Genomic DNA, 16,193 nt, shown 5'->3' with positions numbered 1-16,193 from the left:
CGGCTAAATGCAGAGTGAATAATGGACTTACAGAAGTGGCCAGACACACAAAATCAATCACTGCTTTGTTAATCCTACCATCATGGAAATTATGGCCACTCAGGAGCAGTGGAAACACAACATGGATATATATGTATTATCACCTTTTAAGCTTTTATAACAAGTTATTAGGCCAGAGAAAAACAAATTGATTAAATAGTTGCTATAAAGATATAAAACTGAAGGGAATATGAATTTTAGAATGTCCAAGACATTTAGAGTGTATCTACCTGATGTTAAAGTTAAGTCATAAAAAGGCTGCACTTTATTTTTTTTTCCACCGACCCAGTAGCAGCCTCTTTGGTGTCAGAGGGTCAAATTATATTCACATCATGGGAGAAAAGCTGAGCTCATTAAAAAACAAAATATGAGGGTCAAAAACAAGTCAGTTTTATCCAATTTATTACAAAAAGAGCACATACAAAAGGATAATATACAAGCCATGAAATAAAATTAAAATTAAAAAAACAAAACAGAACAGTTTGGGTTTAGCAATGCAACTTTTGAAATCATTATCGTTATTATTAGTAGTAATAATAAATAAAGTACAAAATTCCACCAAATGTGAATCTAACATTTACCCATAATATGCTCATCCATTTCTTCATCAACACACTCATCACCATTAATGCGCTATTGCTTTAATATTAATGATAAATAGTTCTATTTTCAGATAAAATATCCTATATTGAAAAACATTGCGCAGTCACAGCTAAACAGCAGATTTTCATACAAGGATGGCGGCAGCCCTTTCACTGGCACTTTTTGGGATTTTCTCTTCAGTTTTGTTTTTCAGATTCAAGCAGCAACAAAATTAATAATTTTTTTTTTCTGTTATACTCTTTGTATATATTTTCACCATATACTATTAAACCATTGAGACTATATTGAAACCTGAGAAAACATGCATTTTTAGAAAAGGTTGTGCTTTAAAATCCTTGCCTTCCTTTTAGACTGTGAAAGGAAACAGAGGATAGAGTCTGAGAGGAGGGATGGACGGTGAAAAAAAAAAGAATCGGAGAGAGTAAGCGACAGGAAGAGAAACAGAATAGAGAAATGAAGTAAAGAAAGATGACTGTAGTATTTGTAAAGCCCACAGTGAAACATGCCTCTCTATGGTCAGAACTATTTCCACAGTATGTGATGCTTCAGTACTACACACCGACAGCTGTTTTTGGACAGATTGACTTTGAGATTTCTTTGAGGAAAATGGCTTTTGTAGACACCTGTCAAATATTGTCTTAGCTCTTTCACGACCCATTCTTTTAATTAATTATGCAACCAATAAGGCATGGTGGCTTCATGGACTGATTGTTACGTATTTAATGGTTTCAGTAACATGGAAATATCTCCTAACACTTAAAGCGAGGCACTTGTTATGCTTAAAGTCTACAAACTATTCTGGAAAAAGAACTGAAGAGAAACACCAGAGAGACGAAACTTAGAGATAGATACAAAGAGTTAAAGCGAAGGAACATGCTTCACAGATGATCATCATTAAGACCCATAGTGCATTGTGAGAAGCAGAGCATTAAAAACAAAAACAAAAAGCCAGAGTTCTTAGTGATAATATTAAATTATCTAAACTACATTTTTTTGCCAGTGAGAGGGTTCCCATATTTTAACAAGTGAGTGCAAAACAAAAAAAAAAGAAAGAAATCACAAACTAGAACCAGTTCACTTCATTGCAGTTTGTCCACTACATCACAGCATGGGGGATCAGAGAAATTGCATTGAATGGAATGTAACCAAGATCCACAGCACCACATGAGAGAGAGAGAGAGAGAGAGAGAGAGAGAGACATAGAGAGAGGAAGAGAGAGAGAGAGAGACGGAGAGCGGGCTCAGTAGCTCAGCCTTGGACAGTAAACATCGCACAGCCAGCTTGTGGAGATCAAACAGCAGAGCTAATTTTTTTTTTTTTTTTTTTTTTTTTGTCTTTAACTTTCGGTGTTCTAAAAAGTACAACTGCATGCAAAGCATTCCCATTTAAAACAATGCAAAAATGAGGTAATAGTTTTTTTTTCATAGCATTTTTGTGTTATTTCTAAATAAATAAATTATGATTCAGTCGCCCCCAAAAAACTATACAAAATTAAATACATACCCACAATATCTACAGTTAGTAATAAATTATGATTGTTAAATACTTAAGGCATCTCAACTGACAACACCCTGTGTAAACTATGAAAACTTCATCACAGATGACTCCACTACAGGAGGAGGCAGTGTCAACACTGGCAGTGCACAAGACAGGGAGAAGTAATCCTTGTTAATTGATCCTTGGCCCCACGAGGCTGAAAGAGACTCTGGGCCAAGTCTTATCCTTTACTATCACAGTGCATAGGACAGTGAGGGTCCTAAAGGCAGCCATTAACACACAGCCCTGAAGAACTGAAATGACAGGCCGACACAAAGGGTTTAACAGAAAAAAAAAAAAAAACATAAAAAGGAAGTGAAAATTGGTGAGACCAAGACTTGTTTTTAACAGCCTGAATGTTTTCCTGCTGTCGTGTTGTCTCGTGTCTGTGTGCACTGAGAGAGGGAGGCTGCCTCCGTCGCACCACATTCTACATGTTCTAGCAATACAGCATAGCAACCAGCATAGCAACCACGAGGGGAGGTCTGTCACACAAATACACAAGATCAATACGCAAGCTCCTCTCTCTGCTGAAACACTGCATGAATCTATACCTAAATATAAACCAACGCAAATGCAATACCAAGGAAAAAATGTGTTTTGTCGCTGTAACTATTGTCACATGTGCTTGTTCTTTAGGCAATAAGGTTAACATCAAAAAGAGGACTCCATCGTTGCCACCAAAGGGGGACAGGATGAACACACGCTACAAGTCAGGGAAGCAGCCACTGACACCGTGCTCATTTTTTTGTTGTTTGTTTGTTAGTGTTGAGAAGATAGTCACAGTTCAGATTAACTAAGTCATGCACAGCCGTCTCTGTACCTTTTTAAATTGAAGTAACGCTACCAAAGCTAACAGCCCAGGTCGATGAAACATGCATTTTTAGCACACACTGTTCTGCTTTGCCACTGGGCCCTGTGCCAGATGAAGATGCAGGTACAAGGGCAGCTAAATCTTCCTCCCACTTCACTCTGCAGTGCATGATAGTTTCCTTCTTTCCCATCCCCCCCCCCTTTTTTTGGCTTTGTGTTGTATAAGCACTCCAGTGGCCATGCTTTGTCTAGGTGAGTCTTGGTGTTGCCTGAAACCCTTTAAAACACATTTGCACTCACATTTGCACTTTTTAAACATCCACACCTTTTTTAGACACATTCTTTAAGTCACACACAGCAGGGCAGAGCACACGCATGTGAACCTGCGCGTCAGGTTCAAGCTACACTGTGACAAAAATGCATTTTGGTAAAAACACTTTCTACCTTTTTTTCTCTTCTTTTTTTTTTTTTTTAATTTTCAACACACACGACGACTCCGTCACTGGGCTCGGTTTCCGCGGCAGTGATGGAGAGACCTACTCACATGACACCATCTCACACGACACCAACCCAAGGTAAATGTACAACTGTATTGCAAAATGTCAAAGCTGCATGATAGTATTAAAACACTCAGCTAGCTGGCACTCACCCCCCAAGGAGGCGACACTGCACCAGATATCACTTGTTGGTTACTGCTACTCTACTACGACCACAAATGATCTTTAGGTAAACATGGCATCAGAGCATTTAGTTTCTGTTAAGCTTTCTTGTGTGGCAGAATATTCATTTTGATTGAAGTGTGTTTGAAAAGAGAGAAATATATATGTATATATATGTATTTTTATATATATAGAAAGAGAGAGAGAGAAGAGAGAAAGTAGCCAGCTCAGTGTGGGGTTATGTGTTTTCCACTCTCAGGACATTAAGTCATGGCTTTAAGGACATGCTACACAGCCCGGGGCTACCTACAGTACAACACCACAACAGCAACAACACCCCACTTACGACCAGCAAGCTACAAGTAAACCCTGTGTACATGAGTATGTGTGTGTGTGTCTGTGTGTGTGTGTGTGTGTGTGTTTGCGTGTCTTTTGCTTCCAGAGGGATGTGCTTCTATATAAAGAGAGTCCTTCGCGGCCTCTCGTGCAGTTAGTTATCCTGGCTTGGCTCAGTAAAGCGTGAGTCAGAAGGGTGGTGATGTCACATGAAGTCTGGAGACATTTGGCAAAGCACCCAACCGGCAGGGGTGGGAGGTGGATGGGTCGGGGTGGGGTGGGGTGAAGAGACGGGCGGCCGGCCGGCAAGCAAGCCGGGGTGGAAGAAAGCAGGAACCACGCAAGGGTGATTGACAAGGAGAGAAGGTGATGGCGGGAGGGGCTGAATCTCATCAGCTGTCAGGGTTCAGCTGCGTTTCGATGTCAACTCGACAGATTGGACACTTCCTGCTGGTGGCCAGCCATTGGTCCACGCAGCCCTGGTGGAAGAGGTGCATGCAGGGCAGTCTCCTGGAGGACACAGGACAAAGAGACACAGGGTCAACGTTGATTCACATTGGCAAGCGTGACTCTCCCGGTGGCTACAGTTACGTGTTTGCTAAGAACTTCTGAAATCTGCAGTTGAGTTAATTTTGTTCATTCAGGCATGTAGGGACGACTTCTGTTGAGTCATCAATCCCACGCGACTCTCAGACAGCTGAGACTCCATATGCTGTAAACTGACTCTCTTTCCTCATCCCAGGGCACTGCTCTCTAGCCCCTGAAATTTACCCCTCCACCCACTCACCCCAAACTTGGTTTTAAATGCATGTGTAAGTCCATATGCTTATGTCAGCGCTTAAAGGAACAGTTGCTTATTCGAATGAGATGAGAAGGTTGATACCACTCTCATATTTATTAAATATAAACCTACAACCAGCAGCTCGTTAGCTTAGCTTAGCACAAAGACTGGAAACAGGTGGAAACAACTAGCCTAGCTCCTTATTTGTTTTATCTGCAGAAAAACTGAGGTAAACTGTAAACTGTAACTGTAAGTGTAAATCTAGCAGGGATTTATGTGTTGGACTATTTCTTGGCTGAGAAGAGTGGTTGCCTGACAACTGCTCAGAACAAAGAAACAGTCCGCACATATAATCCCCTTAAAATTAGGATTTTTACACTTTGGTTTTTAGATTAAACAAATAAAGAGTTAGAATGTGTTAATTTGTGAGCTTCAGAGGTGCTGGTGGTGTTATGTTGAAATTTACTTTATGCTTCTAAAACATTCTTCAAAGAAAAGTGATTTTCTCTAATGAAAAAAACAGATTTTGGGGCTATGAAATAATTCTGACCTGACATCCTCTCCATCCTCCAGCATGGACAAACAGATGGTACATTTCTCATCCACATCTGTTTCCTCCTCCTCCCCAATCTTCAGCTGCAGGGGCTTTCTCTGTTAACAGGTCAGATTACAGAGAGACAAGAGGCAGCGTCAAAAAAGCTATTCAATAGTTCGTGTCTCTGAGTTATTAACATCCTGTAATTATTGTTATCTGCCCCACCTTCTTGTATTTGTGTGGAAAGGTGAATCTCTCTATGGTTGTCTGAACAGCTCCTCTGCTGACACTCCCTAGCCGGTCCTCCAGCTGCAACAGCTCCTGAAGGGAGAAAAAAAAGAAGAAGAGTAGAATGAAATATAGATTAATATTTAACAGCTGCTAAATGGACATTGTTTTGTCAAGTGCTGTTTCCCAGGTCATGAAGAATGAACTCATGCCTCAATTTTTAATCCAACATGATCAAAAGGCCCTCTAAATGCTCAAAAGAACTGGAAATTTGTACAACATTACATTTCCATGACAACTGAGCAAACTCCATCAGCTGATGAAGATCATGTGATGTGACTGAAAGCTGCAGAACAGCTATCAAATGGAAAATAAGGAGCAATTTGTCATCTAGAATAGAACAGTAAGAACAAAGTTCATGTTCACTCATGCATGGGTTGCTGGGTGCAAAGTATCTGAAATGTATTTAAAGAAATATTTACCTCATAACTTTCTCTCACAGCGGTGGCATGCCTCGAAGGGTTCAGACTCTGCAGTGCCAACAGGTGCAGCTGGGGGTACGGGTAGTTTCTGATTTCATGCACAACCTAGCAAACGAAAACAAAGGCTTCGTCATATTACAGCAGTGTTAATCCTGCAACTAAATACAGTTGTTCTCCATTGTTTTGATGCATTGCTAGGAACAATACTGAAAAATACTGAGGGTGGCACTCACACCAAAAGTGTGTCTACATTTGCGAAGCAGCAAATACATGTTTGAAATAGGTAGGTCATCATGTTCTAGTGTTGCGTTACATGTTTTGCAGAACATGTTGTCTATATGGTAGTTATGTGAAAGTGATCTGTGAGAAAGGAGCTGATTATTATGAGTTAAAGGGGAATTCTGCAGATTTTACTCAAGTCTGTTTACAGGTCTTGAGGAGTACATGTGCATATGTAAAAAAAAAGATGCATTAGGCTGTTTGTGGCTCTAAATTCTCATAACTTCACATTGCATTGTGGGTAATGTAGGTGTCAGGTTCTCTAAGGAAGAAAAAAGATCATATCGCTGGTTCTGCTGCATCAATAGTGATCCTTCCTGAAGGGCATCAGCTCAATTGAGAATTTCACAGAAAACTCACAGATCAAATTATCTATTTAAGAAATAACAATTAAAAACACTCTGTGTTGAACGTACCACTTGCGCAGAGGATGTGTTCCTGGGGAAGTGGTGCATTCGAGGGGAGGCTAGGTAATGCTGATAGTGCTGTGGAAGCTGCTGGAGCTGGTACTGGTGGTGAGGGAGGCCGGCATCTACACTGAGATCCCTGCAGGCAGACAGACAGGTGACTAAATCAACATTGTCACCCATGCTAGGCAATGTGACAGACAGACAGATGGACGCAAAGAGGGCAGGGTGGAGATAATTTCTCGGCTCTACAGGCCTCTCGTTAAATGTCAGACAGTGACTCACCAGTCGGTGCCTTCGGCCAGGTACCGCGGCTGCTGTGTCATTGGCTGCGGAACGTGGATGGGAGGGGAGTACTCGTAGCCTGAACGCAGTCGGTGAGGGTTCAGGGGAATACGCTCCTGGGTTCTTCTGCAATAAAAGAAAAATGTTAGACTTGGGTTTCTATGTGCACATGCATCTGTCTTTCCATGTGGCTGTGGTTGCACCTGGAGTGCGGGAGGATCCTGCGGTGCTGCGCTTCAAGAAGCTGCTGCTGGATGAGGTATTGCTGGTGTAAGGCCTGAGGTAGGAATGGAGGCCCCGGCACATCCTGGAACTGAGGGGGCGCGGGCAGGGCAGTGAGGGGCGGATGGTGTGCCGGGGGCAGATGGGTGGCCAGGCCTGTCTGAGGGGGCTGGCTGGCGTGTCCTAGAGGGAACTCGGCTGAGATGGGCGCCTGGGGAGCGCCCAGGTGAAAGTGTCGGCAGGAGGTAGCATGGCTGTTGTGATGCCTGGTGAAGTGTGCTCCTATGGGAAATAAATGCAAGCGATCAGAACTGAGCCAGATAAGCCCGTGATTACTTCCAACCAGACACCACAGAGAGACCCAGACAAACCAGTGAAGAGCACATACTGACTAACATAATTGGAAAGCACTGCATAAGACAAATCTCTGTCTCTCTCTCTCACACACACAAATACATTTAAAAACACAGAGAGAATGTAAATATAGGAGATTCCTGACACAGGAAGAGACAAGACAAGACAGACCAAACAGCAGATGGATGACCCAAACACTGAGACCCCTGTGGAGCACCATATAAACCCACAGACAGATTGCACCCAGTAGCCTGCCTGTCCACTTGCCATAATATAGACAGTAGGGAGGATGAATCTTCACTGATGGCCTGGGGTGGAGGACATATACAGCACACAGGGTTGTCTGTGGTGTCAGTCATTTTAATAGATTTAGGTTCTATATTATGCTGCTGTTTGAAGGAGCACAAATTCAACTGGAGATTTCTCATTAAAACCCTCCATGAGTCTGATGTAATAGTCAGGCACCACAGAAACTGAGGCGGGCTCAAAAGATTATCCGCCTCCATTTCTACCCTCCCCCACCATTTCCTATCAGAGGTGGAGGAGACATGAGATTGTGTGGTAGTCAAACTGAATCACCACAGTATTGACTTGCACAAAACAATCAATACAAATTACTCTGAGCTCAGAGAGAGGAGGGCCGGACAGAGGGTGAGGTGGGGACAAACAGTTACTACTTCAGTTTCTCATTACAGCTCTCCAGGTTTCTGGACCAGGGGGCAGGCAGCAGGGTGTGGAGGATGGACTGTGCACTGCGTATATTAAAAAACCTGGGGATTATGCCTTAGTATGGCCTAGAAATATATTCAGTCCCTTCAAGTTATGTATTTTGTCATCTTATCTACTGTTGTATCAACTGTTTTCAAGCTGAATCAGGCAGATTAAATCTGGACTTGCTAAACAGTAATATGGAGTGACACTGTATGTCTAATATAAGCAAGAGGGGGGATGTTGCCATTAGTTAATGGTTTGTGATATATTTAGCATTTTCTGACAAATGTAATCAACAGTAGATGGTTCACTGCTTTGAGATCTAATTTACATATTATTGTCTGCAACAGTTTGAAGCAGCAGAAAAGCCGTGGTTTTTAATCTAAACACAAAATCCCACATCTCTGTGATGTGGGATTTTGTGTGACATGTGAATTAGATGTTTATTTAATTTTCTTTAAGGAACAGTTTGCCATTTTGGAAATATTGCATGATATTTGCTTTCTGCCATAAAGTTATGTGATAAGATTGCAAGATGACAAACAAGATATTAGTAAGTTTTAGAGATGCTGGTAGGTGGACTAACATTCGACAGAGCCAGGCTTGCTGTTACCTTTTGTTTACAGTATCTGAGCAAAGCTATGCTAACTAACTGCTCTAGCTTGGCTCTAGCTTCATATTTAACAGACTGATACAAGAGTTACATGAATCTTCTCATCTTGCCCTCGACCAGAAAGCAAGATTTCCCTATTTCTTTAATTATTAATAATATGACATATTTGCATGATTGTTGTTTTGCTTCTCTGTTTGTAGCCTAAGGACATGGGAAGCCAGTGAACCTTGAGAGCCAGGAGCGGAATGAAAATAACATTTGGCTGAGGGAAGTAGAGCAGAAATGGCAGACTGGTGGTTGGGTTTGGTAAAAGGCTGTACATCACTTTTGTATAAAGCCTGTGACCTGGTAAGACAGGACTCCATGTGACGCTTACAGTAAATATCAAATCATTTGTCTCTGGGCTCCACAGCATCAACTGCTGACATTAATATTTGACATATTGCAGAGCTGGTGCCAGCAGCCCTGATGTTGTTACTGTTACATCTCTGCTTCGACTTTGACTTACAGACGTGAAATGCCTGATTGGTGCAGAGCAGGCCCCCACCCATCCACACAAACACACACGTGCACATACGCTCCTGTCCACCTCTCCTCACCCCCGAGCTGCTGCACAGGCAGGCAGCCCCTCCCCCACAGTGTGGCTGCAGCATGGTGTCCCTGCATGAGTGACAGCCCGTAAGCGCCGCCCACCAGCGACTGCAGCAGTCTGACATCAAACCTGTCTCTCTCTCCCTCCCTCCCTCCCTCCCTCACTCCATCCTCCCCTCTCCTGCTGCCATCACTGCAGCTTTACAATCACACCTCCTCTCTAACGTGATCCTGTCTTCTGCCTAGTCCGGTGGTCTTCCATCGTGTCTCACTCAGAGCACACAGTTTTTCACTGAAACCCATCACCACACCAGCTGATATCACTCATTAGCACACTCACAATTAGAATAGGGTGCTAAGGAGAGAAATCAGCCTCTGTGTTTTACAGCTTGACTGAAAATCTGCATACTAATTGCTCTACATGGCCCATGCTTGCTCACCGCACACTGACCTTGATTCTGTACATTGGTCAAATAAGGACAGGGTGGGCTCTGGGTGGAAGAAAAAAAATCAAATGTTAATGTGCTTTGTACCAGTGCATCTACTGTGGATTAACACATGCATTACAGCTGCCAAGTTATTTAGAAGTCTGTTGCTGTAGTCAGTGGCAAAAGTTGCAGAGCACGTATAGCTATTTCTCAGACACACCTTATGTCTGCACATAAATAACTCTTGACTATTTCAGACACTGTGAACAGATGTAAGGCTCAAGTGGATGGATTGGAACAGCGAGTAGTCGCAGACTTTAAAACTCCTTAAACTGCTGAGTCTATATTTAAAATTCACAGCTAAATACTCAAAATTAATGACACCAGAGTCTGTGCAACATGTTGTGACCAACTGCCCCACTTTCAAACTTTTCAAAGACGCAAAAGCTTTTAAATGCATTGTTCATAGTGAGAGCAAACCTTAAAGCCAGACAGTGCAGTAATAAACATAACATTTAGGAGAAAAGAGAACTTATGAAGGAAATAATTTTTTAGGCTACTATAAACATTCAGCACTGGTATAATTTAGGACTCTTTATAGACAACCCATAGTAGAATGTTACCATCATTTACTAGCAAACATTATCTCATTTCAATTTCATGTTTGACTCCCTGCAATAAATAATCAAAAGCCTTCTATTCCCAATTTAATATGAGCCACATTAGGTTTTGTTACACTGTTGTCACAAACTACAAAAACACCATTGGATGGCTATAGGAATTTAATCTTATATTATGAAATAACTGCTTTCTGTGATTTAAGAGTAAATTTGTCTGAATGTAGCAAGCTCTGCTGTGCTACATAACAAGGAAAGAACTGGATAAAAGAGTCCGATAGTTATTTTCATATTAGATAGAGACACAAATGTAATGGTCACAATTTTGTGATTGAACCAAGCTGATTTTTCATTATATTACACATATACAGACTCTTAAAAGATTAGTTGGACATTTTGGGAAAATCTGCTTATTGGCTTTCAGGTGGACAGTTAGATGAGAAGATACCACTTCAGTGTCAGTCTGTTAAGTATAAGGCTACAGCAGCTGGCCAGTTAGCTTAAATTAAATACTCAACATAGGGACAAAGAGTTAGCTGTTCTTTGGAACAGCAATAAAGTCCAACTATCAGCTTCTCCAAAGCTCAATTATAAACATGTTATCTCTCCTTTGTTTAAACCAACAGTGCTACTTCTTTAGGGATGTCTGGACACTACAGTGAGTCTGAGCTGTTTTAGCATGCTAACTTCAGTAGAAGAAAAAGAGGGATAGAACTAGAAGCAAAACATTGCCATTGCCTTCCACCACGGGAGACAGCAGAACTTGCAATGTTTCATCTAGACAATTGTTAATGCTAATGTTGGATATTTAGCAATGGCAAACCTTACAAGCAGCTCCTTCAAATTAAGATAACTGACTGCTGGCTGTAGCTTTGCATTTAGTATACAGACATGGGAGTAATATCAATCTCTTCATCTCTCCACCAGAAAGTGAATAAGCACATTGTCAGGACTATTCCTTTAATGACACATAGGAAAGACTCGCACAACCTACAGAAGAATGTAGCTCAGTGTTTGATGAATACCTAAGAAAGAGAGAAGTCAATGGTCTTTTGGTTTTAGATATAGTCAGTTAAAACCTCAAATTAGTATGAAAATGGTTTATACTATGAGACAATTCATTTGCTATACTATTGATACCATGGCATACAACCCTTGAATACCTTTGGTTTTATTAGGCCATTTTAGGCAATGCTAGAAATCAAATACTTAATAGGAACATTTTTAACATGGTATTTGCATCAACATATTGAAGTACCTTGATTTTTTCTTTTCTTTTAAAACAAATTTGCTAGATTAGGGAAAAACAGAAATTCCTCTTTTATCAATTTTATCAGTTTTTCAAAAATCTTAAAGCCGACTTCCGTACATAACCAGATATATCAATATCCCAATACAAAATTGCATATACCATGATAGAGGAGTTTGTTTATATTGCCAAAGTGGTTCAAACGTTAACTCAACACCAATGAACACCAATGAGTGGATGTGAGGGAGGCTGTGTTTCGTTTTATAAACAATAGTGTATGGATTAGGAGGGAATGACAGCGTGTAACAATATATATTGATGCCGGTGCGTTTCAGTATAAACATGCTTTTTTTTTTTTCTAAATGGATAGAAAATTTGGTTGCCCCTACTCCAAACTAAGCAGAGCAGCAACTTGAAGAAACTCTGTCAAAGACAGCTGAGAAATGAGAGCACATATAGAGTGAGGGGACCGTCTCAGTGACAGCACAGTGTGGAGGGAGGAGGGGAGGAACACATGGAAATCAGCAAAAAGCACACTGAAGGTTAGGAAGAAAACTACAGTCTTTATTGGAAAATATTAGTATGTGTGGCACTGTGTGATAATAGTAATAATAAGAGTAATATGTCCTATATAACCATAGTAAAGTACCATGCAAATAAAGACCAAAGGCAAGGCCTGACCATGCTCTCTGTAGGGTTAACAGAACAGAAGCAGCATCCAATGAGTAGATGTGTATGCTTACAGCACATTTCAGTACAGCAGGGACATCTCTACACAAAGATTACATTGGAATCTGCTGTTCAATGTGGAAAAACAAAAGTATAAAATGACCATGCATTAGGATCTAATATAAGAACATAAGGTAGAAAACCACAACCAAAGAATAAAAAGACATTTTGATTCTAAAAGGAGTTCTACAGCAGTGCAGGATATACACATCCCTGTAAAATGGATAGCATTCTGGAGGTGTCTGAGGAAAGACTTGAGGGGGGCTGTGAATGATAGGGGGGGGGGGGGGGAGATTTTCAAAATGGCAAGATGAGTTAAACCTGAGTCTCGCCAATTTATTGTGACCGACAAAATCAATTCGGCTAGCAGGAACAAAGGCTTTCACACATGGATAGGATTATGACCAGCCATTTGGATGCCACTATAGCAGGTGCAGTGAACCATCAAAGGTGAAAATAACATCACACAGATTACTGTGATTTTAGTACTGCAGGTATTGGCCAATTGGTGAATGTTAGGATAACAGGATTATTGGTCATAAATGATTTAGAGAAGGTGATCATACAATTGCTTTATTGATGACAAAAGCTGGTACAATGCACCTTTGCAAATAGGGGATGGAGACAATATTCAAAGAGTTCGATCAAGCCTGGCTGTAATCGAATTAGGGAGGATCAAAATGTATCCACTTTACAGAAATTTACAGCAGAATGTAGTCTATCCACACTGAATGGGAGAATCACAATGACAGTCTGTAGTAAAGTCTAATGCTACAATGGGTTATTCACTAAAGAGCAACATGACAGTTTAAATAAAGACAAACTGTTTTCTACAGAAGGTGTTATTCTTTAGTCTGTTACACAGAAGGATACGGTATGAGTGGGAACTCGGTTTTAATGCCAATGTCGTCTTCAGATGGAAAGAGGAAATGAGGAAGAAGGGATTCACAATACAGCTAGATGCAGAGAACAGGCAGAGGCTACGGCAGACAGCAGCAGATGATCGTTAGCTACACAATGGAGGGGGACAAAGGTCTGAGAAATGCGGAATGTAGAGCCAGCCTCGATACTATGGAACAGGAAAAAAGAACACAAATAAAAGCACAATGAAATCATTGGTGCTACTGCATGTAGTTTTAACAATGCACGTCAAATTATTATTAATTCTACTATTATTATTACATAATCAACACAGATAGCCTACTGCAATGGAGGATGATGTTATTGTTATTATACCCAATTGAACGAGTGTGATTATTCGCCTTTATGCTGTTTTTTTCGCTGCTGAAGCACCTGCAGCGTAATTTGCAGATTTCATTTGTCGCTGTCCATCGAACAAAGATTTTTGAAATGTTATTTTGAGGTTTGGGGCAAAATGCCACCATTTTATAGCCCATTCACATTAGCCCCTACACTGAGGTACAGCCATTACGCTACCTGTGCTTAATGGAAGATTGAAATTGAATATAAGTCATACAAATCAGGGTAAAATGAGCGCAGGAAATCAACACACTCGATGCCAGTTGCACACAAAGGGACAAACAACCCTTGTCATGTTGTCAGCTGCTTGTGTGGCCAAATTAAAAGACAAATCCAGACAGATTTGGACATTATTAGCAGAAAGGCTGAGCTAGTAAAAATGTGGCTGTATCTGAGCTGCTGGTATTGTCCAGTAGTAAATAGCATTGACTGCACAAAATAGCTGCTAACGCACGTAAACACGGCGCAGTGGAAGACGAACCAGACAGGACCGCGCTAGCCGCTGAGGATAAAAAGAAAAAAGCGGAGCTGCCATTTGACAGCTGCGGTCATTAGGTGCGGTGAACAGGCCCCGAAACATCCTGACACAACTCTTTTCATGGCTCCTATGAGATTAAATTTCTTCAGTCACAGTAACCACGTTTTAACTGGCTAAATTTATGCGGCGCTACAGTTAGCAAGACAGCTAATGTTATCTGTCGTTGTGCTCGCTTTGCTAGCAGGTGTCAGCTCTGTTTACATCATTTGAGGACATTTAAAAGAAGAAACGCGTAGACATTTGTCGGGGTTAGGGTTTAAAAGAAAAGAAAAGAAAACACATAGCTAGTCATACCTCTATTTCTAACTGAGCCGAAGACGGGGAGAACCAGATATCCAACATGTACTAACACCATCCTGGGTCCTTCTTTGTTGTGTGGGCAGCCAGCGAGACAGATGGTCCATGGAAATGATCCCCTCCAGTCCCCAGCACATTCAAACGGACAGGCTGCGCTGCCTGCACACGCACACCCGGTAAACCAATCACTGGACCCCTCCGAACAGGACCCTCCGGCTTTGGCACCCGGCTCCGCCAATGGGGTGAGCGCCGGGGCGGGGATGTCTGTGTTTTTGGACAGCCCGCCCCTCCACGGCTGAATCCACCAGCCCAGATAAGGTACTTGGTAGCCCCATATAGACTGTATGGGTAGCTCTGATTTCTCCTTCAAGTAAACAAATTTCATTCATACTGTTCATTCAGCATTGGCATCTATGTGTCAGAAATAGGGGCTGTTTCAAGGAATTGAAATGAAAAATAAATCTGTAACAGATTATTCCGCATGGGTAGGCAATACCACAAACCTTGTAGGTTTTCATCTGATACCAAGTAATACCAGGGACAGGAGCATAGATATCGATCCCAAAATTGATATTGTTCATTGTTTAAAGCAGCTAATATACTATCATGCTAATGAGAGAAATATTTCATGATTTATGACGTGAATACATCATTAAAGGTCAACTTCTGAATATATTTCAACCAGTACCAAAACGTGACATTTCTTGTCACCATATACAATTTCAACACCAGACGATTTTTAATGGTAAATAAAAATGATGGTTATGTGAATTATCATCGTTGCAAATATTGCAGCATAAACAATTAATCCATTCCTTTTTTGTGGTATTGATACTTAAACAAGACTGGCTAGTACTGATACTTCTCTGTTATTCAGAAATATTTTCTAATGGCTGTGTTTGTCCTTGCTGGGACAGATGATCCACTGGGTGTCACAAGGAGGATCTATAAGATGAAACTATAATTTAATATGCTGTTGAGAGTGACTAAGCACATGTACTCCAGTAATGCACTTAGGTATAATTTTGAGGTACTTCTATTCCAATGTATGCTGCTTCATACCTCCACTCGTTGTTCACCTATATGTATTAACCAGCCACAGTTAAAGGCACCTTGATTTTGCATATAAAACATGTCACATGATGCGTTTAGATTAAAGGTCCTGCATAGCCATTAAGGTGCTTTACTTTGAAATGCTGCTTGCATTGTAAGGCATTTTATCAATAACAATTCACTATTGTAAGATGCTGTATTTAAACTCTGAAAATGGCCATTCCTCATCATGAATACTTTGGAAACTTGAAGTACATTTTGCTGGTAATACTTCTATACCTTTACTTGAGTAGAATTTCCTATGGAGGAATTTTACATGATGACATTTCTACTGGTGTCAGAATACTTCTTCCACATACTATTAATATGTAAAACATGTCGTTGTCTTCAGCTCATAGACCTCTGTCCCAAGTAGACTACATCTGACAGTCAGAACTGGCAGCTAAATTTGCAAAAAGACATTGCTTCTTCAGACTTGAAGGTAACTATGAAGAAAAGCCTGACACTGAACATCTGAGACTCATTTTCAGCTCTAATACACAAGCAAA

At 41.0% G+C, this 16,193-nt stretch overlaps 1 protein-coding gene across 1 annotated transcript; it reads right to left on the bottom strand.

Moving 5' to 3' along the window:
• Nucleotides 1-424: 424 nt before the first annotated feature.
• Nucleotides 425-14,896, bottom strand: rnf165a (ring finger protein 165a). The gene is made up of 8 exons (XM_018662413.1): nucleotides 14,590-14,896; nucleotides 7,187-7,487; nucleotides 6,984-7,109; nucleotides 6,708-6,837; nucleotides 6,013-6,117; nucleotides 5,528-5,623; nucleotides 5,318-5,418; nucleotides 425-4,496 (listed from the first exon to the last, which is right to left on the bottom strand). Exons 1-8 carry the CDS (start codon nucleotides 14,648-14,650, stop codon nucleotides 4,379-4,381), a joined length of 1,038 nt encoding a protein of 345 aa, XP_018517929.1. The 5' UTR covers nucleotides 14,651-14,896; the 3' UTR covers nucleotides 425-4,378.
• Between the last annotated feature and the right edge of the window lie 1,297 nt (nucleotides 14,897-16,193).

Source organism: Lates calcarifer, linkage group LG9 (assembly GCF_001640805.2).
Source record: "Lates calcarifer isolate ASB-BC8 linkage group LG9, TLL_Latcal_v3, whole genome shotgun sequence".
Lineage (NCBI taxonomy): Eukaryota > Metazoa > Chordata > Actinopteri > Centropomidae > Lates > Lates calcarifer.
The sequence above is the reverse complement of the archived record's forward strand: the minus strand, read 5'-3'. Positions and strand labels throughout refer to the sequence as shown.

What these genes read in the sequence shown, in the direction of transcription:
- rnf165a (XM_018662413.1), bottom strand. Translation starts at nt 14,650, where the DNA reads ATGGTGTTAGTACATGTTGGATATCTGGTTCTCCCCGTCTTCGGCTCA. An exon ending in CTGGCCGAAGGCACCGACTG is followed by an intron (nt 6,838 to 6,983) that starts GTGAGTCACTGT and finishes GTCTGCCTGCAG; the next exon opens with GGATCTCAGTGTAGATGCCG. An exon ending in TTCCACACAAATACAAGAAG is followed by an intron (nt 5,419 to 5,527) that starts GTGGGGCAGATA and finishes ACCTGTTAACAG; the next exon opens with AGAAAGCCCCTGCAGCTGAA.